The sequence below is a fragment of the Betta splendens genome, chromosome 15 (assembly GCF_900634795.4).
Source record: "Betta splendens chromosome 15, fBetSpl5.4, whole genome shotgun sequence".
In the NCBI taxonomy this organism is placed as follows: Eukaryota; Metazoa; Chordata; class Actinopteri; order Anabantiformes; family Osphronemidae; genus Betta; species Betta splendens.
The window spans coordinates 5,919,635-5,943,890 of NC_040895.2; the positions used below are offsets into that span (position 1 = coordinate 5,919,635).

Consider the following 24,256-nt stretch of genomic DNA (forward strand, 5'->3'; position numbering starts at 1 on the left):
CCGATCGCCGCGCGCCGCCAGCAGCGCCGTGCTCTCTGCCAACACCGGCTCCTCCAGGGGGGGGGGGGACGCGGGGAAACGGCAGCTCGCGGCCGTTCGTGTGGAGGTGTAGTAGTCATGACAGCTTCCAGCGCCGGCCAGCATCCTCCAGCGCCGCCTACCTTCCCCCCTCCGCATGCGGCGGACGCGCGATTCTTGCGCATAGCGCCGCGCTTCCCCCGGTGTCGTGTTTCCGCGGAGCCCCACGCAGCGTGTCGTTTGCCGGACCGCCGCACGTAGACGACCCGCGCGGTTGTGATCGGCGTGCCCGTGGAGCCGAGGCATGTCCTCCGCGTCGCCGTCGCGGCTACAATCCGCTGTCGTAGTGGAATGAGCCAAAGTTGCGGCAATGGAGAGTTCGGCTGATGCAGCGTTCACGTACTTTGGGAAAATCGAGGAGACGGACGGATATTGTGATCTGGAACATCTGCCGCCACTGCTGGAGGATGAGGTGAGACTGTCGATTTTACCCACATAATGAATGTCTCACCTATATCAATGTGTCAATCTAGACGTTTTCTATTTCCATGCAAATTCTACGTAAAAGCTCAAAAGCTTCAGGACGAAGCTGACGAATGTCTCATGACATAGATGAAATGAGACCAAACGGCCTGTGGCCGCATCTCCAGCGATCTTGATTACACAAATCACCTTGATGTTAGTTTGCTTAAGTGGTTTTAATACAAAAAAGGAGCCATGATGTCCCAGTGTGTTTAAAGTTGGAGAAGCACTTAGACTTTACTGTAGGTTTTGCACCTTGGTCAAAGTTCCGACTCCTCTCATTCCGTGGTGCGTCTGTGTCTCAGACGTTTAGCCACTAATTGCTTTGGTAGCAGTTTTGAAGCTCAGCTCATGAGTTCGGACCATTGTGGAGGCCAATTCTTCTGATTCTGAGGGCTCCAGTGAGCATCACGGAGTCAGAGGAAGTGTAGCCGATGACACAAAGGAGTAAATCAGCAGAGCGCCCCCTCATCATCTGCACCTCCACCCCCACGCTTCATTCTAAAAAACAAGATCAGCTTCTCCGTGTGCTAAATACAGGGTGAGATATCGCAATTCTCTCCTCTGAGTCTTAAAGAAATATCTTTCAGCTGCTTCTCATAATGAGCAGTCCTTCCCTAAAATCCACCCACGCAAATGAACAGAGAACATCATATGTAACTTTTAATTCCATGAAACCTAGCTCAAATCTCATCTGAGCGTCTCTGTTCTGTGGTGCAGTAACAACACCTCCACCACCGGTTTAATCAGAACCGAGGAGCTCAGAGGCAAACTTATGTAGGACAGCAGATTTAACTTGTGTGTGTGTGGGGGGGGGGGGCATTCCCCTGCACTGTTCTCAGGGGGAAACCATCTATTTATGGGGCTGCTGCCGCCGCTGCTGCTTGGTGTGGCTCCCCTTCGCCCTGTTATCGTGCTCTCAACGCTAGATCCCGTCACTGTGCTCTGATCCCGATCCGCTGGGATCATCCCCAATGGATCACACAGACGGACACCTGCGGCCTGTCAGGGGTAATGCAGAGATCAGTAGAGATCCTCAGAGATCCTCCGTGAGACACAGTCTGTAGTAGATTATGTCATAGGGTGGAAAACAGGCTGCACTCGTGGTAATTGCGGTTCCAGCTCGACAACTGCCTCTTTGTGACGGCCCCACACTTCACACTTCCGGCGCTGTGCCGGCGCTGAGGGCAGCCTTTGTGTCGCTGGACACTGTACATCCTGCACTGATCAGCAGCTGCACGGTATCTCTGACATCAGCGCGCGTGGCAGCGTGGAGGCTGATAATGGGCCACAGACGATGCAGTGTGTCCGTGTGTGTGTAGCATGGTTTCACGTTGCTGGGCATCGTGCACCAGATGCTGTTGCTGCTGAACTTTCTGCTGTCGCGTTGTGGCACCTTCAAATCCTTAAGGAACAACAACGAGGCTTGTTTGCTTCAGCATGTTTAGACTTTATTCCTAGATTATGACCAACTGCAATAGGATGTACAGTAATGTGTCTCCTGTATATCACTGACACCATGTTATTCCTCATTAAACAGTTTTTGTCTCAGTAGACGGGACCTCCCTTCATTTACATGGTTAACTGGTAACTGTGGGAAAGCCCAGTGCTGCTGCTGCAGGTGTGCATCCCCCTTCATACTGTATGACCCAGAATCAGAGCAGCACATTTACATGTGCAAACCTTCAATATGGAGCAAGACGTTTAGCTTTTAAGACAACTGCTGTATTTACTGCTGCGTAGACCTCACTGATCTGTGTGGTCAAGTTTCATGGTAACCAGTTAATGAGTTGAAATCAACAATTCAGAATACTTGAGAAAATGGAAGCTTATGAGGTTGGTTCCCAATTAAAACACGTACATGTAAAAGGTAACTCCTTTCAGCTTATCCTGTCCGGAGACGCCGCAGCACATGATTCGCATGAGATTGGGCAAGTTTTTACACCAGATGCCCTTTCTGAATTGAAAAACATACCCATAAATCATTTTCAGTGTGTTTTAGGTCATGGTTCAAAAATAGATTCAGTCCTTGACCTAAAACCTATTATACAAGTTGACTGATGACTTCTGTGATATAGAAATCTGACGGCATGACGATAGCTTTAATACTCTGCTCTATGAGGCATTCAAGGACAGCAGTGGGTGTAAGCCTGCTTGATTTGAAACGATCCCATGGATCGACAACGTGTCCTGTTGTTTTTGTGAAGTTAAAACCTGCTCTTAAAAACTCAAACTGAAAGCGGCTGGATTCATGTTGCAGTAGAACAGGCATCTGCCACGAACCCGGCACCAAGTGACATGGTCATAGCCCTAGTGACAAACTTTGTAGCTTCCTGTACACCAGGTGACGGTGCGTTTGGATGCTCACAGAAAACATGGGAAAGCGTGAATGCACCGCTCACCTATCGCTGCACAGCAAAGTCTGCTCCATCTGCATTCAGCCAGCGTAGCTTCACGGCGATTTAAATGTTAACTGGGAAAACCTCACTAAGCTCCAACTTAATTAGCCCAACTGTCGCATCAAGCCGCCTTCTGTTCTCTGCTAGCCCCAGCTCGCTCGCTAACGCTGGAGAAATTTTGACAAATGGCTGGATTATTTCCAAGGTAGGTAATTAGTCAACTTCAAAGAGGGCTCCTCATTAACATCAGCTTTTAACAAGTGCTGCGCTGAACCTGGAGTAGCCTGCCTCCCTTTTAAGATGAATCTAATTATATTACACAATGTGTGTGTGTGTGCGTCTGTGTGTGCGTGTGTGTGTGTGTGCGTCTGTGTGTGTGCGTGTGTGTGTGTGTGTGTGTGTGCATGTGTGCGTCTGTGTGTGTGTGTGTGTGTGTGTGTGTGCATGCATGCATGTGTGTGTGCGTCTGTGTGTGCGTGCGTGCGTGTCCACAGGAGAACGTGTCTCTGGCCGACATCCTCTCCCTGCGGGACAGCTGTCTGTCTGAGGAGGAGGTGTGGGCGGTGTGTGCAGAGTGCGCCGTGGCCCTGCAGAGCATCAGGCCCTCCCACCTCTTCCACACCCTGTGCATCACACCAGACACTCTGGCCTTCAACGCCCATGGGAACATTTGCTTCATGGAGCAGCTCAGTGGTGAGTTTACAGCATCGTATCCTTCGGTTTAAAGCATGTTTTTATATTTATGGTTGTCTGCATTATATTTTATACATTGTTGTCTGTTTTGTAATATGAATAAATGACCACACACTGCACAGTTTTAACTGTGAGGCTTCCACTTAGTAACAGGTTGTGAAGTGCTACGTTTGACTCCAAGAGGTGCTTGTCTGTGATTTGCTACACTAACCTCTATCAGTTTTAATTTGCTAATTTCTGCTTTTAAAAATGCCTATGAGGTGTTTCACTGGACCTGCAACGCTTCAAAAAGTTCTGCAGGTCTGCTCACATTAGAGGCAGACATATTTCCCCCTCACACTACCAAAGCAAACTGGAATTATTCATTAAGGAGTTATTCTTTTTTCCTCTTTACTTTGTAATCCTCGTCTTTCTCTCTCTCCCTCTCTCTCTCTCTCTCTCTCTCTCTCTCTCTCTCTCTTTCTCTCTCTCTCTCTCTCTCTTGTTCTCATTCTCGCTCTCGTTCTCCTCTCCTTCACTCTTTGGTCTTATCTCTCTCTCCCCCCATACGTGAATACCCGTGCACTGGTTCCATGCGCTGGTGCCAAGCGCTAAAAAACTTGATGAGCATCGATTGGAATCAAGCGTAGCCGGAGGGGTCGTCGTTGTGGCAACAGCTTGTGCAGCCAATCGGTAGTCGACCGGCGGCGCGCTTCTCTCTCTCTCGCACGCACACGCTCAGAGCATCAACTCACAAACACAACCGCAGAGCATGATGTCTTTTTAAAGGGCCGCGTTCGTTCTTCACCTCCACACTGTTCCGTCCGTAGCGGAGCTGCTATGAAACGATCCTCTTCAGCCTCATTTGTTTTCATCCTTTGCTGGATTGTGTCCGGCCCAGCAGCTGCTAATGCTGAACGCAGCATCTCCTTTACTTTTAATTACACCACTCCATGCTCCGCTTTCGGTTTCCCATTGATTTAATTCAACTCAACTCTTTTGTGCGATAGGTTTTTAAGCTGACGCGCGGCTCGCCGGCCGCTCCCACGCCAACGCGCGCCCCCATTATTGCGGCGACCTTGAGGGCCGCGGTGATGGATCTCTGTGAGAACAGCTGCCGCCACCACCGCTCGTCAATAGGTTTCATTTGGGATAATTAATTGCTGCTGTAATAACAGGAAGGCCGTTGTGCGGGGCTGTGGGCGAAGCGGCGGCGTTGCCATCACCAGCCCGAGCAACAAAATGTCCTCTAATGGTTTTTATGCAACGATGACTAAGAAAACCTGCTAAAATTCCCACAAGGTTTAGCACCGCAAGCTGTTCCATTTATGATAAAACGAGACCTGCTGCGCTCGCTGGGAAATACAGTCGGCCTCATTTGGAGATGGAGCATGTTGAATGCTTGATACGGCTCTGCTAATGCTACCTGTTGTGCTAAACCGCTGTAGGCACATGTGACTCACCAAGCTCTCACCGTCGCCCCGGAGGCAACTGCGTCACTGACAACCAATGTCTTTCCTTTTATTCACTGGGTGACATTTCTTCCCGACCTCAAGGACTTTTAATGTCTCGTCTGTTTTTTTCTCTACACGTGTCGTTCCGTCTTTGTCTTCGCTTGTCAACATTTTCTGGCAGGAGACGAGAAGGGATATGAGCAAAGGAAATAGGAGAGGAAGGGGAGCAAATGAAGAGATGGGAGGGAGGATGGGAAGGAAGTAAAACGGGAGGTGATTAAAGGGATTGGATGGAAAGAGATTAGATATGAACGAAGGAAGGAGAGAAAGAGAGAGAGAGAGCGAGAGAGAGAGGAGGTTAACCTTCATGACATGAAAAGAGTATAGGAGATACAAAAGGGTATGAAGGTAATGATAGAAGGAAACAAGAAAAGGACAGAAGATGAAAAAGATGAAAGGTGAAAGAAAAAGACATAGAAGTGGGAGTAAGGAAGACAGAGAGTAACAGGAAAGTAAAGCAAAAGGAGAGGAGGAATGGTGAGAGATGAAAAATAGAAGTAGTCAATAATACTAAGAGAAAGGACAGAGCAGATGGAAAAAGGAGGAAAAGGAGTGTGGAGAAAAGGAGTGCAGGAGGAACGAAAAGAAGAAAAAGAAGGGAGCAGTGCCAAGGAAAGGAGTTTAAAGTAGAGACAAACAGGTTATAAGACATAAAAAGGCCAACGTAGAGTGGAGAGTAAGTCGGAGGAGACAGGAAAGGAGGGAGAAGAATAATGGAGATGAGCCTGAACGCACCTGGGAGCCGATCTCTTAAGTCTAGGAGACAAACCCAGATGTGTCATGACCCACTTTCCTTCCTGTCTCTTCATTCTGTACCTCTGCCTCTCGTGCCCTAAGTCCGTGTGTACAGTTTGTGTGTGTGTGTGCGTGCGTGCCTGTGTGTGCGCGCTCTCTTTGCACCGATGACACTGTGATGTATGGTTTCTCACACGGGCCCAACGGAGCGGCTCATTGGGATGTTTTTGATCCACAGACGATCCTGAAGGCTCCTTCGTACCCCCCGAGTTTGACAACACAGGCAGCACGTTCGAGGTGAGGCGGTTTATGGATTCTAATCTGGTCCCCGCTGCATGACGTCCCCTCGGTCCGCTACGGTACACAGACACAGGAGGAGGACGGGGCCAGTGCTGCTCGTTCTGTTTCATCACCTAAACGTCCTCTCTCCCTCTGCCGCCTCCGTCTGACTGTGTGAAGCAAAGGAAAAGCCAGAAGAAACACAGTCTAGTCATCAAGATCTAGATCTCACACTTCAATCTAGGGCACATATTATATTCATTTTATTCTTGACAAAGGAATAACTTATATAACTTAACATATAAGAATTTGACAGTGACTTATTACACACATCATGGCTTAATGGGAGAGCAGTTGCCTTAACGAGATGGTCATTGTGGGCTTATTTGTTTTAATTAAGTTAACTCAATATGCCTGCGACCCTTAAGAGGAAAAGCACTTAGAATGATGAATGGATGACTGCATGGGGAGTTCAGGATGTGGCACAGCTGATTAATAAACACCTTTTGTTTTTACCTACAAGAGGAAACAGGATCAAGTGGACATATTTCTCCATTGCAAGCACACAGATCAGAAAGGAAAGATCCTTTTGAGTCACTTTAGTGTATTTACATTCAATGTGCAGCAGAACTTCTAAATTCCTCCACCCCTTGTGTTTTTCTCCAGAGACATTACGCACGACCACAGTCGGAGCGTAAGACAAACAGGACCGGAGGCCGGCTGAGTGTTTTCTCTTCTATTTTTGTGAGCCACACTGGGCTGCACATGTGCTGACCACATAAGTATAGGCACAGTCCACTTCAGATGGAGGAAGTGATCATTATGTTTGGGATGTGAAGTCAAACGCACCCGTTTCAGTCGGCTGCAGCCTCCTTCATCGGCCGTCAGTGAAGTAGATCAAAACCAAAGCTGTGTCTTAAATGTGTACAATACGTCACAGGACTGAGAGCATCCTGTGGAGTTGCTTCAGTGTTTCTCTTCAGCCACTCGTAGATCTAGATCTCCGCTATTAACTCGAATTAACTCACAGCTCAACCTTTATTCTCATCTGTCCCCGTTTTTCAGGGCCACGTTTATTCCCTGGGTTCGACGCTTTCCGCCGCGCTGACCTTTGTCATCGAGCCGGAGCTGGAGGCTGAGCTGGGAGAGGAGATGCAGAAGCTGCTGGAGCAGATGCAGGAGGAGAATCCTGAGAACAGGCCGCTGCTGCAGGTACAAAGCCAGCTTTGACCCTCAATCGTTTTTAAATGACATGGTCGGACTATCTATAGGCTCAGGTTTGGTTGGGAGTGACTGTACATCTAAATGTCCATCTACAGTCATGTGGACCTTTGATGGACTGGTGCTTTGTCCACTATGGACCTCGCCTCACACTCACACTAGTTTTGGAATTCTTTATCAGCAGCCTGTAAATCTGCATAAAGATACTTGTTTAGTGTGTTACTTTAAGTTTCACAAGGAAAAAGGAATTTGTCAAAGGCCCAATTATGAAGCTAGCACACATATACTGTGGAAGCGTACAGAGAGAGACAGTGATGAATCAAAGTGACAAAAATCAGCTCCTGCGCACGGTTCCCTCCTGCTGTGAGTAACTCCTACGTCGCAGATCCAGCATTTCACATGATGAATAACAAAAAAGCAGCTATATGTCACATACTGTACGTTAGCGTTAACAGCTAACAGCGACAACCAGATTTAGATGCCAAGCAAGAAGCCATCCATAAAACACGCGGAGGCAAGTGGGTGAAGGGAAAAGCTACAGATAAAACCAGACACTGCCTCGTGTTCCCATTGGTTCATGTCCTTGTGGTAAATGTCCCTCATGTCTTGGTTGACTCTGCAGGACATCTTGTCTCTGGCCGCAGCGCGTCTGTCTAATACCTCCTCCACCGCCGTGTGCCGCAAACTGTCGTCCGTCGGCCGCCGGGTGCTTTCCATCGAGTCGGTTTCGAACGCTCAAGGTGATTTCATCGACTGTCTCCGTGGAAACGCCTCCGCTGTGACTCCTCCCAGCGCCAACTGCTGCCTTTGTATGTGCACGCAGATGGACAGGCCTGCTCCTGGGAGGCCAGGTGGCAGCATCCCAAGCCCAGACGCCCGGCGAAGAGACTGAGCTCGGACGACGGCAGCAACCGCGTGCGCGGCGACAGTCCGGTCAGGGCTAATGGCCTTTCCAGACAGCAGGTGAGGGACCGTGAGGGAACGGATGCTGAGACTAGAACCCAGGATGTACAGCACACAGACCAGTGAGCTGTGCTGCCTATTGACCGAGAACAGCAAAGCAGCTCTTATGGCCCTAACTGAAACTCTATAGCAACTTCCTGGATTCTCTTACACCCAAGACATATTACTGCGGGATAGTTCTATTCCAGCCAAGGGCCCGTTTTGCTAAAGGGAAGGTTCCCATTTTCCATCCAGAACTTCAGCGGTTGTTCACATTTTGGCACATACTGATGTTACTTTCAGTCATTCTGGTTTATGACCAGGCTCAGAGAATTGTTGGTTGCGCCACAACGGCCAGCTGGGCTTTGTGGTTATTAATATAATTATAATCATTATTTTTGCATTTGCTGTCGCTGATACAAAAGACTGTACACATGATTTCGCCTGCAGTTATGCGGGGCCTGGGATTCCTCCCTCTGGGCTGAGGATTTGGTCGGCGGTGGGGGAGACGGCATGATCCTGGCAGATGAGATGGACTTCACCTCTCACGGCAGCTCCCCAGTGAGGCGGAGGACTCAGCAGAGGCTCAACAGGGTCAGGGGCGCCCTGAACCGCTCCTGCTCGGTCCCGGACTCCAACAACCCGCCCTCCATCCCCCCCCCGACGCACGGAGACATCAGCGTGCCTGTGAGCGACCTCACCGAGATCGGAGCGGACGAACACAGCGGCGCGTGGAGCGACAGGTTTCAGAGGCTCGATCGCGGGTGGTCCTGCGACTCGTACCCGCGCAGCAGCTCCGAGGGCTACGGGAGCGCGAGTGCGGAAAACCAGGCGACGCAAGTCGAGTATGATCCGGCAGAAACTTCATGCAGCGAAGAAGCAAACATCGAACTGGGCGCTGAAAACGGGTCGGAGCACTGCGTTCAGGATTTAGTATCTTCCTGTGCATCCTGTCAGGACCTGGAAGCAAAGCAGGACTCGTCCGAGGACCAGAGCCCACTGAATCACAGCCTCTACATTCCTAATAACCACATGACCAAAAGCATGCTGTGCCTGAATGAGGAATCTCAGGATGAGGTGAGCTGGTGCCAGACAGTCCTCACATCAACGTCTGTGTTACATCACTGTCCACTGGAGAGTTGGCTTTTGCCAGTAAGAATACATGTGAAAAGGGAAGATTGAAATGTAAAAAGGCTCATGAAGTATGGAGTCAGTTTAGAAATGAAAACATTGTGCCTCAGATTTGGTTTGTGGTAGGAACATCTTTCTAGTATTTCACCACCAATGCTGTGCAGTAGTTTGTGTAAAGCTAATACACTGAACTGCACGGATACACGCAGAACTGTATGATATAACAGTTTTGTTAGCCAAGGACAGTGTTTCTCATCTGTAAGCAAAGTAAAGTGAAGCAAAGCAAACTCACAGTGCAGAATTTGATGGATGGATGGATGGATGGATGGATGGATGGATGGATGGATGGATGGATGGATGGATGGATAGATAGATAGATAGATAGATAGATAGATAGATAGATAGATAGATAGATAGATAGATAGATAGATAGATAGATAGATAGATAGATAGATAGATAGATAGATAGATAGATAGATAGATAGATAGATAGATAGATAGATAGATAGATAGATAGATAGATAGATAGATAGATAGATGGATGGATGGATGGATGGATGGATGGATGGATGGATGGATGGATGGATGGATGGATGGATGGATGTCCAGCACACGTGACAAGTTATTTTATGTCTATATATCTAATGAACATTCTAATTATGTAAAACCTTTACATCTTATTATTACATTAATAACTTGACCATAATTTTTATATTCTCTCCTATAAATGGACACTGTCATGGTTACAATCTTCAAGACGCCACTAAAATGAATTGTTAAATACACCCAGTGTAGAACATGTGTCGCGCTGGATGTGCACACGGCATTTTCCTGAAAGCACCGGGTAGAGGAGGCCGTGTGCGGCCCGAAGAGGCTCAGTGACGGTTGTTCTACGAGAGCGAAGGGACTCGCTGGGTTACGTAACAGTTTCAGGGGGAAGCGCTCGCTCTCTGAGCGACTGAGTAATCACAAGCCAAATGGGCCAACGTGACGCATGGAGACAAATCGTTGCCGAGGGTTGAAACATTCAAATATAGATTTAGGGGATGTCAAGTGAGGGATTACTTCAGTTTGAGTTAATTAGGCCTTCTGGGATGTCTGAAGCCTGACGTCTTTCCAAACGCGCGTTTGTTCTTTGTTTCCCATCCAGTGGATCTCTCTCAGAGACTTACTGGCTCGGTGTGGGCGGAGGCTGATGATTAACGAGCTGTGGGCTCTGTGTTATACCTGCTTGTCCTCGCTGCAGACTTACATTGACTTTCCAGGTGATTTTGCCCATCTTCATTATTTATTTTCTCCAAGAACCAGCTATTACACTGATGATGCCACATGCACAGGGTTGTTGTTTTTTTCTGGTCACTGTTCTCCCTGCTTTGTTCTCGTTTCAGCCTATTTATGCCTGGACACGGTGTACGTGGGCTGTGAGGGAGAAGTGATCTTCCTGAAACCTAAACGCTTGGGTAGGTTTACTCTAACGTGGAAGTACGTTATTGAGCATGCACTCATTGGTGACTTTAATGACTGTTTTTCACCAATCCTTGCAGGATCCCGAGAGGATTTTTTTCTCGCACCCGAGTATCAAGAACACAGAATTGTCACTGAGAAGGTCTGTGTGTGTTTATTGATAATCTGCTTGGTTTGTAGCGCGTAGCCCTCATTCACTCGCCTCTGTACCGACTCAGGTCTGCGTTTATGGAGTCGCTGCTATTCTCTGGGCTGCAGCCAAGTTTGGTTTATCACCAAATCAAAAGCTGGCCATGCCTCGCAAGCTGAAGAGGCTCCTCCTGGAAATGGCGAAGAGGACGCCTATTGAGAGACCCACAATTGTCGCGGCCAAGAAGGTATTGCTGCTGCTGTAGCGTCTTGGATTGTTCCTTCCATTTGGACACAGTTTATTGAGTTCTGTCCTGCTCTGTGACCTGTTCTCTGCTCATTCCTCAAACATGGATTTCATTATTACACACTCCACACACTCGTGTTTTACCAGACACAGATTCCCTGCAATTTGCAGTTCCCTACTGCAGTCGGCTAAAATTGATGTTTACGTGACTTCAGCCAACCCATCACTTTTCCCAGTAGACAGTGCCCACTGAGCTGTGTGCGTTGCTCCTCTCTGTCTATCCTAGTCTCTGCTCTCCCTCATAACAGTAGATTACACAGTCATGTATGTACTGTATATAATAACATTCCTTTAGGGAAGCTCAGTGGAATGTTCTCAGACAGTATTCATTGGAATTGAGAAATGGATGAATGCAAAAGTTTTAAGAAACACTGTTTTAGCAGATTTTTTGATGTAAACCTGATGTGGTTCATTTTTATTTATGAGTAATGATTATTAGGGGTTTTTGTGGTGACATGACTGGGAATCACAATGACTTAGTTGTCACTGGCTTGTTTTATTTTCTTATTCTGCCTTTGATTCTGTTAAATGCTTTGAAGGGCATTTATATAAGGCCTACAAATAAAATACCATTCAATTCTACATATTATGTGAACGTAGACTTGTAGACGTGAAAAGTACAGTTTGAGGAAGTGCTTCGTCATTTGGTCAGAAAAGTCTTAGTTTTGCTTCTTATGCTGTCAGTCATTTTGAAGGAATCTTTTCCAAATACAGAACGTCTTAGTTTTATTCAAGCTTTTTGGTTTCAGGGTCAGATGAGTTGTGACATTCCTGGCGTTTGTCTCGGTGTGAAGCGCTAACACACTTTGTCATGTGGGTTTTTGCTCCAGAGCTGCCGTGATTACTTATCACACCAAGGGACCAGTGCTGAGACGGTCTGGAACGACCTCATCGGCAGAGTTCACCCGGTAAAGGTTTCACCGCACACACGATTACATATGATCGTCCCAGTCGCTTGTTTCTGTCTGGTCTGTGCCTGTTTGATGCCACTGTACTGAATCCATCCTGTTTTCCCTCAGCCAGCCTCGAAATGTAGCGATGCGGAAGATTTGAGAGCAGTTGAAACTCCTCCAAGTTTATGTGAAAAGCCTCCAGTAAACAGTGGTAGGAGAGCTTCACTTTACTACAGACGCCCCTCATGCAAGATACTGACGAATGGCAAATTAAAGGCAAATCTAACCAAAAGGAGACTTACACTCAAAATATAATCATGCCTAAAATTTGGACTTTGGTAATTTAATCACATAAATACTAGGTAAGAGGTGACATTTAATTTAAAGTTGATCAGTTAGATTAGAGTTACGCCTCCGGAGCTTGTGTGAAGTTTCTCACTTACAGATCTGGTGGGATCAATGAGGTTTGAACCTACAACCTCCTGGTTTCTGGCACTATACAAACTGAGCCACCAGAGGGCTAATGCTAGCTAATGTAATGTGAATATAATATAATATTTCAAATGATAAATATAAGTTATAATATGTAAGGTTGATTGCTTATATATTGGTTATACAGTTTATACTGTATTCCTACTGCTTATCCAATAAAGTACCACCTCCTTGATTGATAAAGTGGTTCAGTTGGTAAAGCTTAGTCTGGTAAGTAAAGGGTTGTCACTTCAAACCTAATTTGCTCCATTAGAAAATAAAGTTTTTTCAGTTATCGCATAATTATAAACTGATGAAATAGTTAGTTATTATGAAATTCCTCATTACCTGTACATCAGGTATTTGAACAAAACACAAGCTTTATGTCTAAAAGGCTATTAACGTAATGTAATTTAATTGCATAACCTGTGCCAACTAATGCTCAACCTGTTTCATAGATTTAGAAGTAAAGGTTACTTGATTTTTTTTACACATATTATATTTGTTTGAGCATATTTGCGTTATGTTCATTAAAAAAAAAACAATCATTTGAAATCCTACTTTTCATATATAATACTTAAAAATCATAAATATGTTTTGTTAGGGGAAAGAATCGTTTCAGGCAGATGAGTCATGAGTCATTTTATGTTGTTTCCTTTCATTTGTCACGTCTTTGAAGTCAGTTTTCCTTCAAATGTCCACTGTATTCTACAGTAAGTATGTCATCTATTGGGAAGATCCTGCCAGTGAGTTATCGTCCTACTAATGCAGGTTTTAGAAGACGATCGTGGCTTTAATCTAGATGATGTCGAAGAAGCAGGTCTTCTTAATATTTGACACACTTGGTGCAGTGCATGAGACAATATCCCCGATATTGTAACTGGCCTTGTTGTAACTGGGCGTAGGCTTTGTGCCCATGGCCACTGAGAGCCGACTGGCTCCTGTGCCTGGCCCTGTTCCCCACAGCTACCCAGTCAGCAGGGACGCCCAGCTCCCCGATGCCTTCACGTCCACCTCCACACACTTCAGCCCCATCGTCCTGACCAGTGAAGCAGGAGAGAGCCACAACATCGGAGCCGTCATCGACGGGTACGATGTTCCAGGGAGAGAGGTGGATCGCTGCAAAGCAACTCTACATGTCCTTCAAATGAGAGCGTTAATGAGGGCTGTTCTGGTTTTATAGGACCCTGGATGAATTCCTTAAAAGCTGTGACCACAAGGAAGGGCTGGATCTCCATTACACGCCAGCCTCCAAACAGACCTACCCATCCGCAGCCTGACCCTGATCTCCATCTCCATGCACAGAAGTCGCCCGTCCATCAGACAGTTGTAGCCACAGTTTCCAGCTCTGCTTCTACTTTTCCTGATGTGTCCCATCTGGAGGTGTCTCTTTCACAGCCGTTGTCTTTTAACCTCAATGGCTGCAGCGTTTTCAACAATTACCTTTTTCGCCAGAATCCTTCAACAGGGCGCCTTTCTTTGGTGCCGGTGCAGGTCCGGGCTCCCGACTTTCTTCCTGGGTTGGACATTAACGTCTCCCTGATTCCGCAGCCTCTGCAGGAACTGATCACAGCCGGACAGAGCACAGGAGGTGCTCGTATGAACTCTCTGAACGAACCCCGAGACTGTAGCCCACCGTTGAGTCCTTTCAGTGACAGAAAGCACAGTGTGTCTGAAGCTCCCGAAGGCGGAACAAATCACAACCTGACACAAAGACTGAGTCGGTCGTCTCCAGTTTGTGTCTCCTCCAAGGTTCTCCCTGCCTTACAGGAGGTGATTGACTTGCTCAAGGGAGAGTTTTCACTCAGTGGGTGTTTGGAAAACAAACAAGAGGACATTTCCATGGGTATGTGTGTTCAGACAGTGTTTAAATATTATATATATAAGTGTATGTTGCTGTGTCAATTTTAAAATGTTGCGTTTGGATGTAGTTACATCCTGAAACCATAACTTTGAAGTACCTTGACAAGGAAGTAGGAAGTCATTACATCAAATTTCCCAGTGTTGAAATATTACATTTACAATTGAGCATTTGTTTTACATGGTTTGTTTTCACTGGATCCATGAAGAACCTTTCCTTGTCTACAGCGAATGTTCCATAATGTTCAGTCACTGTTCTTTAAATGGAATTTTTCTTTTGTCCATCTCATCTTATGTGGAGACTTTTCTTTCTTCTTCTTTCTTCAAGGGGAGTACATCTTCTCCTTGAAGGACCTGGATCACCGCACATTCGCCAGAGTTGTGAAGGAGCGCTTCAGCCATCTGTACTGGGAGGAGGACCTGCTGGGCGTGTTGCACTGCCTGGTCAACCACAGCCCGTCCACACTGTGAGTGGGTCGGGCAGCGAAGCTGTGTTTGGATGACACGGCCTGTAGCTGTTGTCATTGTGACTTAATAGTCACACATCATGCATCTAATCGTTTTTGATCAGAATTAATGGAAACAAAATGTCATTTGAGTTTTATCACCTGCACCTGACGACGTCAACGGGCTGTAGTGGTTTGAGCACAGAACATCTCTGACGCCTTATTTTCACACATCAGAATTCACTTACGTAAGCTTGGTTGACTCATACGAAAAGGAGCAGTTCCATCACATACTTATATAAAGTTACAGAATATCTGCTGGGTATCGTCTCATCTGCCACTGCGGGTCCTATTGGTCACAAAGCGGCCGCGTCTGCCTGCCTGCGTTGAGATATTGAGTTTATTCTTGCGTGGGCTGTGAAGGACAGACGTGCGCCTCCGAACGCTGACCCCTCCTGCTTTGAACCCACCCATGCGCAGCGTTCAGGATGCACTTCATACGTCTCCGTCCGCCCGCGGCTACAATGGTTCCCATGGCGACAGCTTTACAGCACATTCAGATGCCTTTTTGCGTTATTGCCAATATGCTGATGAGGCCTTATGTGTCTTTCTTTATTTACATGGAAGCTACAGAGGAACAGAGTGAAGAGCCCCTCAGTTCTCTCACAGATGTTTATATTCATAATGTCGTGCTCTCTGTGCTCAGGGCAAAATGTGGAGAGACCCTTTAATCTGCTGTGGTGAGAAGAGATACAGTAGTGTGTGTTTGCTCTATGGCTGTGTGTGAATAGAGGCAGTCACTGAACTGGCACATGCTTCTTTTATTATAATAACAATTTGCCTATAGGCAAAATCCAATTTTATGCAATAATGTGTATGTGATCTTTAAGTGTTTAAAATATTTTGACAATAAATTATTTTTCTGTATGAAAGTGTATATTCTTCATATACTTAAGCAGATATCTATTATACTTCACCTTCAGGTGTTAATTGTTGCTGTGTAGCCGTAACGGTCCTGTGCTGATGGCGTGTGCTGTCTCTTCTAACCAGTGCCCCATACTGTGCATCTGATGAGCAGCCTCCATCAAAGGCTGCAGAAAGGGCGACACCCACCCCCCCCCTGGTGGCCGGAGCCTGCAGAGGGAGGGGGGGCGACCGCCTGCGCGGCCGCCTGGATCTGAATGGAAACGTCCACGCGTCCAGTCCCGCTGCCGAGGAGCCTTGGGAAGGATCCGAGGCTCGGTCAGATCCTGGAGGAGACGAGGCCGCGCCCGAAGAGGTGGAGTTGCGGTCGGAGCGTAGTGACCACTGTATCGGCCACGGTAGGACAGACGTTGTTTTTCTCTATTTTTCATGTTTTAATATGTCTTTAACGTGTTTGTATTACTACCTGGTGCATTTTATTGTTGGCGTGGCAGTATTTCGACTCATCATCTCCCATCAGCGCTAGATGTTTGAATGTGTGGTGCTGTTGATTATAAATACTGTCCTTTAAGGATACGAGGTAAAATTCAGGCAGAGCTGCCTCATGGGTTCAACAGTAGACGCATTGTGAAGCGATGACCGCTGCACCTCCAGGACCAGGCTTGGATCTCTGCATGTGACTCAGTCCTTCTCTCTCCCCACATCGACATCCCGTTTTTTTTTTTTTGTTTTTTTTTTTCTGGGTCGAGGCGTGAGCACTGACGGTTCAGACGCAGGGGTCGTGGAGGGAGGAGATCGCTCAGCGGGGGGGCGGCCATCAAAGCCCCTCTGAAGCCGGGTGTCCGTGGGGACGAGAGGAAGGACTGACGGGCGCCGGGGCTCAGCAGATGAGCCCGGACTGTTCAGAGGACATGGAGGACGGCGACGCCTTGGCGTCAGAGCGCCTCCTCTCGCCTGGAACCAGAGCTGAGGGACCGGGCCTGGGCCTCGGACCGGCATGGGCCTTGGCTTTCTACGGAGAGGAGTGCTTCGGTCCGGAGGTGGTGCAGTACTCAGTGAACCTGGGGCAGCACACGGGATCTCCATGTCTGGAAGTGAAAGCCCAGGTGGGTTCTTTGAAGCCTTGTGTGAACAAACAGTTCACAATAACAACAATAACCTGTCTCTATGATGATGTACACATTAAAATGTACATGAATTTGTTCAATGTATTCATTCAGAGATTTGCACATATTAGATCTAGATGCCATTTTGCTTTGGTTATAAACTCTACATTAAAACTGCTACACTTTTCGTTCATTATGTATTTTCTGCATGTATTATATATTGTATTATACATAAGTGCTTATTGAATGTGACTTCATTTCCTAAAGTCATCCAGCCCTTCACCAGGTCGAGTTTATGAATCATTTCAGGAATTATTTTCCTCTCTGTAATGAAGTGGGGCCCCGTCGGGCTGTAGGGTAAATAGGACGGGAACATGTGGAGGACTTTAAGATAATTGGCACATTATTCCCCCCAAACTGGATCAGAATATTAATGCGGCCGACTTGGCCCTCAGCAGGGGAAGTAAGTGTCATTTGCAGAGTGATAATAATGGACAGTCCTTGTGTTTGCGCGCTTTGATGGCACCTCTGCTCCTTGGCGAGGCTTCTGCAGACCATAATAACACAACGTCACAGCCGCGCGGCTCTTGCTTGTCGCTTTTTTCACTTCAAAACTGCTGTTGCGTTCTGTGGCGTTGCCCCGTACACACTGGAAAACACCCGGCAGCGGTGTTATTTCAGGGCCGTTGTGTGATTGTGCGATTCCCTCTAACAGGAACTGCAGCAGCAGCTGATAATTGAAACAAGGAACCTGAGGAAAACGAGAAATTTCTACCAGAAGCTGATTCAACAGGAGAGAAAACATAAAGGTTGGGAGAAGATTCACAACCTCTTCTCGTGCATGGAAACGGCATGACCTCCCACCTGTGTAACCATCTGTGCTGTCTGTTAAAGGCTCAGAGAACAGACTCATGGTGTCCAAGCTCAAGTCACAGCTCGACGAGCTCAGATCCAAAGTGCTCTTTTTGGACTCTGTGAGGAGATACTTGGAGGTACTGACGCGAACCTCTTCTTCATCTTCATCTTCGGCTCCGCTGTCGCTCACACCCGCCTCATCAGTCTGTACGTGTGCGTTCTCCAGATTCTGAGCGTGGAGCAGTGGGGTTTGGAGGCCTCGCTGTTGCCTCGCTTGGCCGTCTGCGGCTCTCGGGACCTCCGAGCCTCTGAGGACCCCTCTGTTCTAAGCTTTGGCACCAGCAGAGGCCGGAGCGCTGTTCAGGCCGGGTCTCCTCTGGGCCTCATGGCTCATCTCTACGCCAGGTACAGTCCCTGCTGTGTCGGACACAAAGCGCCTTCTTCTGCCTCCAATGGAGCAATAAAGCGCATCCTTATTATTCAATCCAAACTGGTAATAATGTATATTTTCACAGATTTAGAGAAATGATTATTACTCTTTGTGTCGTATTTCTGCCTGAGTATTTAAGTGCATTGATTCCGTTGCTGCTGGAAACGACATCAACAAACAACAACACAAGGTCACATGTTCTTTTGTCACATGTTCACCGCTCATGCCTTTAGGAAGCCTGCTGAGGCTTCCTTTACAGTCACAGTACCTGAACATACTGTGTTGAGTTTCCACCGGAGACACTTTTTAAATGTCCCAGTAGGTTTACAACAGTGTTCTTCTCCAGAAATGCGGCCATTGAAGGCTACATCCAGCAGTTCCTGTACACCTACCGCTTCTTCTGCTCCCCCGAGCAGTTACTGCAGTTCATAATGGAGAGATTCATCACTTCCGCCAGGTATGTATCATATTTATACAGGCCACAGTATGTATGTGTTTTGTACAGCCTAAAACGTTTCTCTATGAATGTGCAGTGGTTCTTTTTTTCTGACGCCAGGGAAGGCGCAGACATGTCAGCAGACAGTGAAAAGATCTTCCATCGCAGCTTAGACCTGCTCTGCTTCTGGATAACAGACTGTAAGAGTGTGGACTTCCCACCAAAGTCCAGGCTGACGGAGCTGTTGGAAAACTTCCTCACCACCGAGGTGCGTGACCCCTGTGGGTCCACACGTTGCGGCGGCTGTTGCTGAACACGCTCACGCCAGTTTCCTGGTTCGCTTGGTCCGGTCGTGTCCGCAGGTGATTCCCGTAGACGCGCGCGGGGACAAACTTCTCGCCGCGCTCCACAGCCCTTTGCGTTGTGTTTGGAGCGAGGAACAGAGCGAATCTGCGTGCTTGCATTCATCTCCCGAGGAGCTCGGAAGAAAGGTTGCGATCATAATTCCCTTTAGAATCACAGCTTAGCTGTAAAATCAAGGTTTATGTTTATAAAGCACGTCCCCAGTGTCCTTGCATCATTTCACCCCCATTTCAAGTGCATCTCTATATATTCCAGTGGAGGATCTCCAAAGTGGTGGAGCCGCCTGTGTCAGTGCACAAAGACAAAGCCTTCTCCGTAGCTGCGGCGCTGCCTGTGCCCTGCTACGGCTCCCTGCTGGGAGACCTGCACAGTGAGGAGCGACGGCCCCTTCAGCCAACATGAAGCCAGCTCACAGCACGTCGCCCAGCAGCTCACCCTCCTGCAGCAGGTGGAGCAGGCCTCTCCGGCCAGTCGTCTTGTTGTAGTTCCTTTACGCCACTAGAGGGAGCCATGTCTCTGTTCATGCAAAGCAAAGGCTCACGATTCTTTTGTTATGCAGGAAATGTTCCAGGGATGTCATCCAGTGCACTTTCTGAACTCCAGAGTTCGAGGAATCGGGGGACAAGGTCTCAACCCTAAACAAGTGAGTCCTGTTGTAGCCTAAACAGAGAATCAACATGTAAAGTAACCAGTGCTGACATCCATCCAGCCACAGGCTCCAGTAGTGACTCTGAATATGATTCACTGTGTTTTATTACATGTGTTCACACATGTGGTTAAAGTGGCTTAGGAATGTTAGGAAACCAACGGACTGATGAAAATAAGACAATCAAACATTACTGTGGTTTAACAGAATTATAGAGTAAAAATTAACTTTGTTCAGGTTTAATTATATAGCTTAAAATAAAAACCAAAGTCACTTAAAGTCAAGGCACTTGTATGAGTTAATAATGTTTGGAATACGACTATATCAATGGGTTTATATGGAAACCCCAATAGGATGCTCTAAAAGAAATGTGAAATTTAATTTTTAATATTTAAAAAGTTTAGACCTCACATGATGTAACCGTCACATCTTTAGCAAAGTAACAAGTTTCCTCCCCTTGTTCTCCCTGAAGCAGGAACGTGTCCTGCCACATCTTACCAGCAGGGGGCAGCAGTGGGCTCGGGTGCGAGGGCACGCCGTCAGACAGCTCCCTCCAGCAGCTGCTCACATATGCTGAGAGCGTCACTAACTGGATCTCGACTGAAATAATCATCTGCGACTCCATCAAGGTGAGACGCAACTCGTGAGAGTGTGAGGGCTTTGATTAATCATCAGAGGTCACTGAGGGCGTATTGTTCTGTTTCTGCTCTGTGGTTGGATTTGTTATAAACACAAGGAAGGGTTGAAAGCTTTATTGTTTGTCCTTCAGCTACTTCCTAGTTCTTCACATAGGCACTACAATATGATAAGATGCATTATTCAGGGTTTGTGCGCTGTTTAAATTAACATAAAAACTCAAGCCGCTCTCTGCTCTAACAGCTGAACTGCTGTCATTGTTTCGCTCAGACCTCCCAGACTCACTCATTGCCTCCAGGGCTTTAATTGCACAGCAGTCGTGTGATTTTGTTCTTGTTGCAAATGCTCTCTCTCTCCCCGCCTCCCGCAGGCACAAGTGGCTCTGCTGACCAAGTACCTGTGGATAGGCAAACACTGCTACGAGTCCAGGAACTTCGCCACCGCCATGCAGGTCCTCGGAGGCCTGGACAACGGGATTGTCAGGCAGCTACCAGTACGGCCGCGTCTTCTAGACGAACTCCGCTCAGAGTCTGTGTGCTTGCGTGCAATAAGTCCAGTGCCCTCAGGCTAAATGTTTTCTTCAGCTGTGACAGAACTGTGCTGGTGTTTAATTAGTTTGACAAATGAGAAATTAGCATTAATGCATTCAAATAAGATGTGGAAAATGGGAGAGCTGCAAGAAAGAATGTGGCCCATGAAAAGAAGTAATTAAAAAAACATATTTCCATGCAATTTACATATATTTTATCATAAAGGCAGGTTGTATTCATTGACTCGGGCGTTGCTTTAAAGCCGCGGTATAATTAGTCTTCATTTTACAGCTACTAAATAAAACTCCATCTCCTCTGTTTGCCGTCAGGCTTGGAAACATCTGTCTTCCAAGGTGTGCGAGATCCTGCAGGAGCTGCGAGCCGTGCAGGTGCGTGTGTGTGTGTGTGTGTGTGTGTGTGTGTGTGTGTGTGTGTGTGTGTGTGTGTGTGGGTGTGGTGTGTGCGTGTGTTGTGTGGTGTGTGTGTGTGCGTGCTGCGTGTGCGTGTTGTGTGTGTGTGTGTGTGTGTGTGTGGGTGTGTGTGTGTGTGTGTGTGTGTGTGTGTGTGTGTGTGTGTGTGTGGTGCTGGTCACATATTGTGGAGCGGGGCTGCAGGGCAAACGAATCGATAGAAAAACAGCTTGGAGCAACTGGGCCTGCGCTGTGAGAGCTCACAGCTGGCTCCGCCTCCGAAAGCTCGGCTCAAAGAATCCGACACGTGTGAAGGCCCTCTTTCAGAGCCGCGGTTAAAGAAATAAGAAAGTTTTTTTTTGGTCTATTTCATTTAAAGCTACTTTATTTACTGTGCTGGTGAATGCCTTCGCTCCTCAGGTGTTCCTGAAAAGCGATGATCTGTGTCTCATGGGGGCAGAACCGGCGCCGAGGAGGCCCACGCTGCCGTCAGCGCACATCCTGGCCATGCACGTCCAGCAGCTGGAGATCGGGGCCTTCACGTTCACCACAGGGGCCTACAAGTGGACCAAGCTCAGGTGAGGGGAACAGAAACTATATGAAACCATATGACTGCACATCAGACACAGGCACATGAAGCCATGCCATCAGTCAGACCCTTTAATTTGAACATATACACGACTCATATTGGTGCAGGCCTCAGGACTTTGATCATCAGGAGCGTAGAATTTATAGCCTGTTTCTTCAAGATATCAGAAAATCACGTAGGCATCGGTGTAATTGCTGGATTTACATACGATGGGGGGGGCCGAGATAATTCAAGTGTTTTTCCATAGACCGCTTCCAGGCACGTAATATTACAGCGCGAGCCGACGGCGGCGCACGGCACCGCGTGGATGAAATGATCTAATTAGTGGCAGCACATCTGCTACGAGCAGCCGCCGGATCAATGAGGAGCAAAGTCCCTCCTCCTTCCAGAGCGCGTGGTCTGAAACCCCGGCGTGATGAGAAAGCAGGAGCGTTTCACACCCTTCAGTGTAAAGTTTGTGTGTGTGTCAGTGAAATTGGCCTGATTTGTCTCCGTGGCGACGCAAAACATCAGCGGCTGATTTCATTTGCCGAAAAAACGAGCTCTCCGTCCGCATCCCGGGCGCGGACCGGCGCCGGGCGTGTATTTTCCCGCGTCCTTCTCCAATATGGCCGACCAGATGCCGGGGTCACGTACGAGTGGCGGTGCGGTGGCAGCAGTGAACCCGGCCGGCTGGTGGAGGTGCGACAGCAGCAGATGGTGCCCGTGGGACGGGCTTTGATTGGAGGAGAGGCCTGAGCCAGAAGCTGCGAGGCTGCTGCGTGTAGCCAGATGCTGGGGTCAGGAGATGCAGCAGCGAGAGGCAGAGCCACAGCTGCGAGTTACTCGGGTTCTTTTCGAAATCAGGTCACAGGCTAAAAAAAAAAAAAAAAAAAAAAAAAAAAAAATGGGTGTTGAGGTAAAACTGCTTCCTGTTTCCAGGAGAATAGCGAAGGTGGTGAGCCAGGTCCACGCCTTCCAGGAGGCCTCGTTCGCCCACAGGCCCGGACCGGGACCTGCAGGCCTACCTCAGGCGCCGCATCGGCCGCCTCGCCGCCGCCGACCTCCGCCTCTCGGTCGCCGACGGCGACGCCGCCTTCCAGCTGACGGGCGAGCGACCCGCGCGGCGGATCCAGGACGCGCTGAGGAGGGTGAGGGCCAACTTCCAGTGACCGCGGCCCAGACGACCTCTGGCGGCCCAGAACAAGGCACCGCCGCCGGGCCGGGCGGCGTCGCGGGGCCCGGGGCCGTGACTCCTCGACCCGCCGGGCGTCCCTGCTGTCACATATTCACCAGTAGTTACGTAACAGCCAGCTGAAAACCGTGAACTGGGTCTGAGGGTGCAGAGTCCATTAAGAACAGGAGCTGGATCCTGCCGCGGTCTGTTGCTCAGTCCAACGCTCACTGTCACCGAATAGACGAACACAGCTTTGTTTTCCACTGGCATCACTGACACGAGAGCTCATGTTTGGACTGAAACAGAACCTGGAGTGCTCCAGATACGGCTGCATCATCTGTGCTCTGCATTTAGTGACTGCACCCGGCTGTGAATGCGTTCGCATGCTGATGTTGAGCACTGCTCCATCAAACGCCTCATCCAGTCTCCTCGTGTCCCGTTAATCTGCCTTTGTTTATTGACTGAAGATTTGCTGAACAATGCACTGATGACATGCTTTGCTGAAACCGCAGCAGACTGTTAGTTCACCAGATGAGGTTTATTGCCGAAGGGATAGCTGACATTGATTCCATTCGCAGCCCAGTGTAGTGTATCATGGACGCTGCGCGGCGAAGGGCGGCGTGGTTACCATCACAGAGGACGTAATGAGATTCCGTCTGGCGCCGTTATTGGAGGAACCGTTCCTCTCTGAGACACGTCAGCACCGGACGACGGAGGGCGTGAGAGCGGCTGCAGGACTGGACCTGTCCATGTGGCGGAACCGGGTCCCTCACACAGAACCGGCTGTCAACGAGATTAGATCAAGCCATTTATTTAGTGTGTTGTGAAGCAACGAACCAAACAGGATTAAGAGCTCAATCATATAATTGGAAGGTAATTAAACACATTTCCTGAAGTATTTATTTTCAAGTACTTGACTTCTATGACTTTATACCTTTGCTCCTCAACATTTCAGAGATCATTGTGCATTTCGTCTGCTCACCTGCATTCCTGTGACAAAACGGCTGCATTTACACATTCAGAGCATTTGATAATAACATTTAGAGAAGTTCTGTGTGTCTTTTACCCAGTCGTGACCCATGAGAAGTTAAAACGCTGAACAGATAAACTTGGAAAAACAAACTCTGCAAATACTGATATTTTTATTTTACAACTTTATAGCTGTTATTAAC

General features: G+C 48.0%; 1 protein-coding gene across 1 annotated transcript; it reads left to right on the forward strand.

The window, feature by feature from the left end:
* On the forward strand, positions 1-23,216 carry LOC114841815 (kinase non-catalytic C-lobe domain-containing protein 1). Its single transcript, XM_029126965.3, is given in 35 exon segments — positions 1-490; positions 3,434-3,632; positions 6,099-6,157; positions 7,205-7,351; positions 7,983-8,100; positions 8,184-8,323; positions 8,753-9,379; positions 10,584-10,698; positions 10,822-10,893; positions 10,978-11,039; positions 11,116-11,274; positions 12,164-12,241; positions 12,353-12,437; positions 13,603-13,786; positions 13,881-13,965; positions 13,967-14,543; positions 14,886-15,024; positions 16,054-16,325; positions 16,677-16,732; positions 16,734-17,033; positions 17,749-17,842; positions 17,928-18,025; positions 18,115-18,293; positions 18,665-18,775; positions 18,875-19,022; positions 19,117-19,245; positions 19,373-19,501; positions 19,503-19,565; positions 19,677-19,743; positions 20,211-20,392; positions 20,770-20,892; positions 21,259-21,318; positions 21,760-21,917; positions 22,850-22,901; positions 22,903-23,216. Coding segments are annotated over 35 exon segments (5,346 nt in total). The 5' UTR covers positions 1-388; the 3' UTR covers positions 23,080-23,216.
* The last annotated feature ends 1,040 nt before the right edge of the window (positions 23,217-24,256 follow it).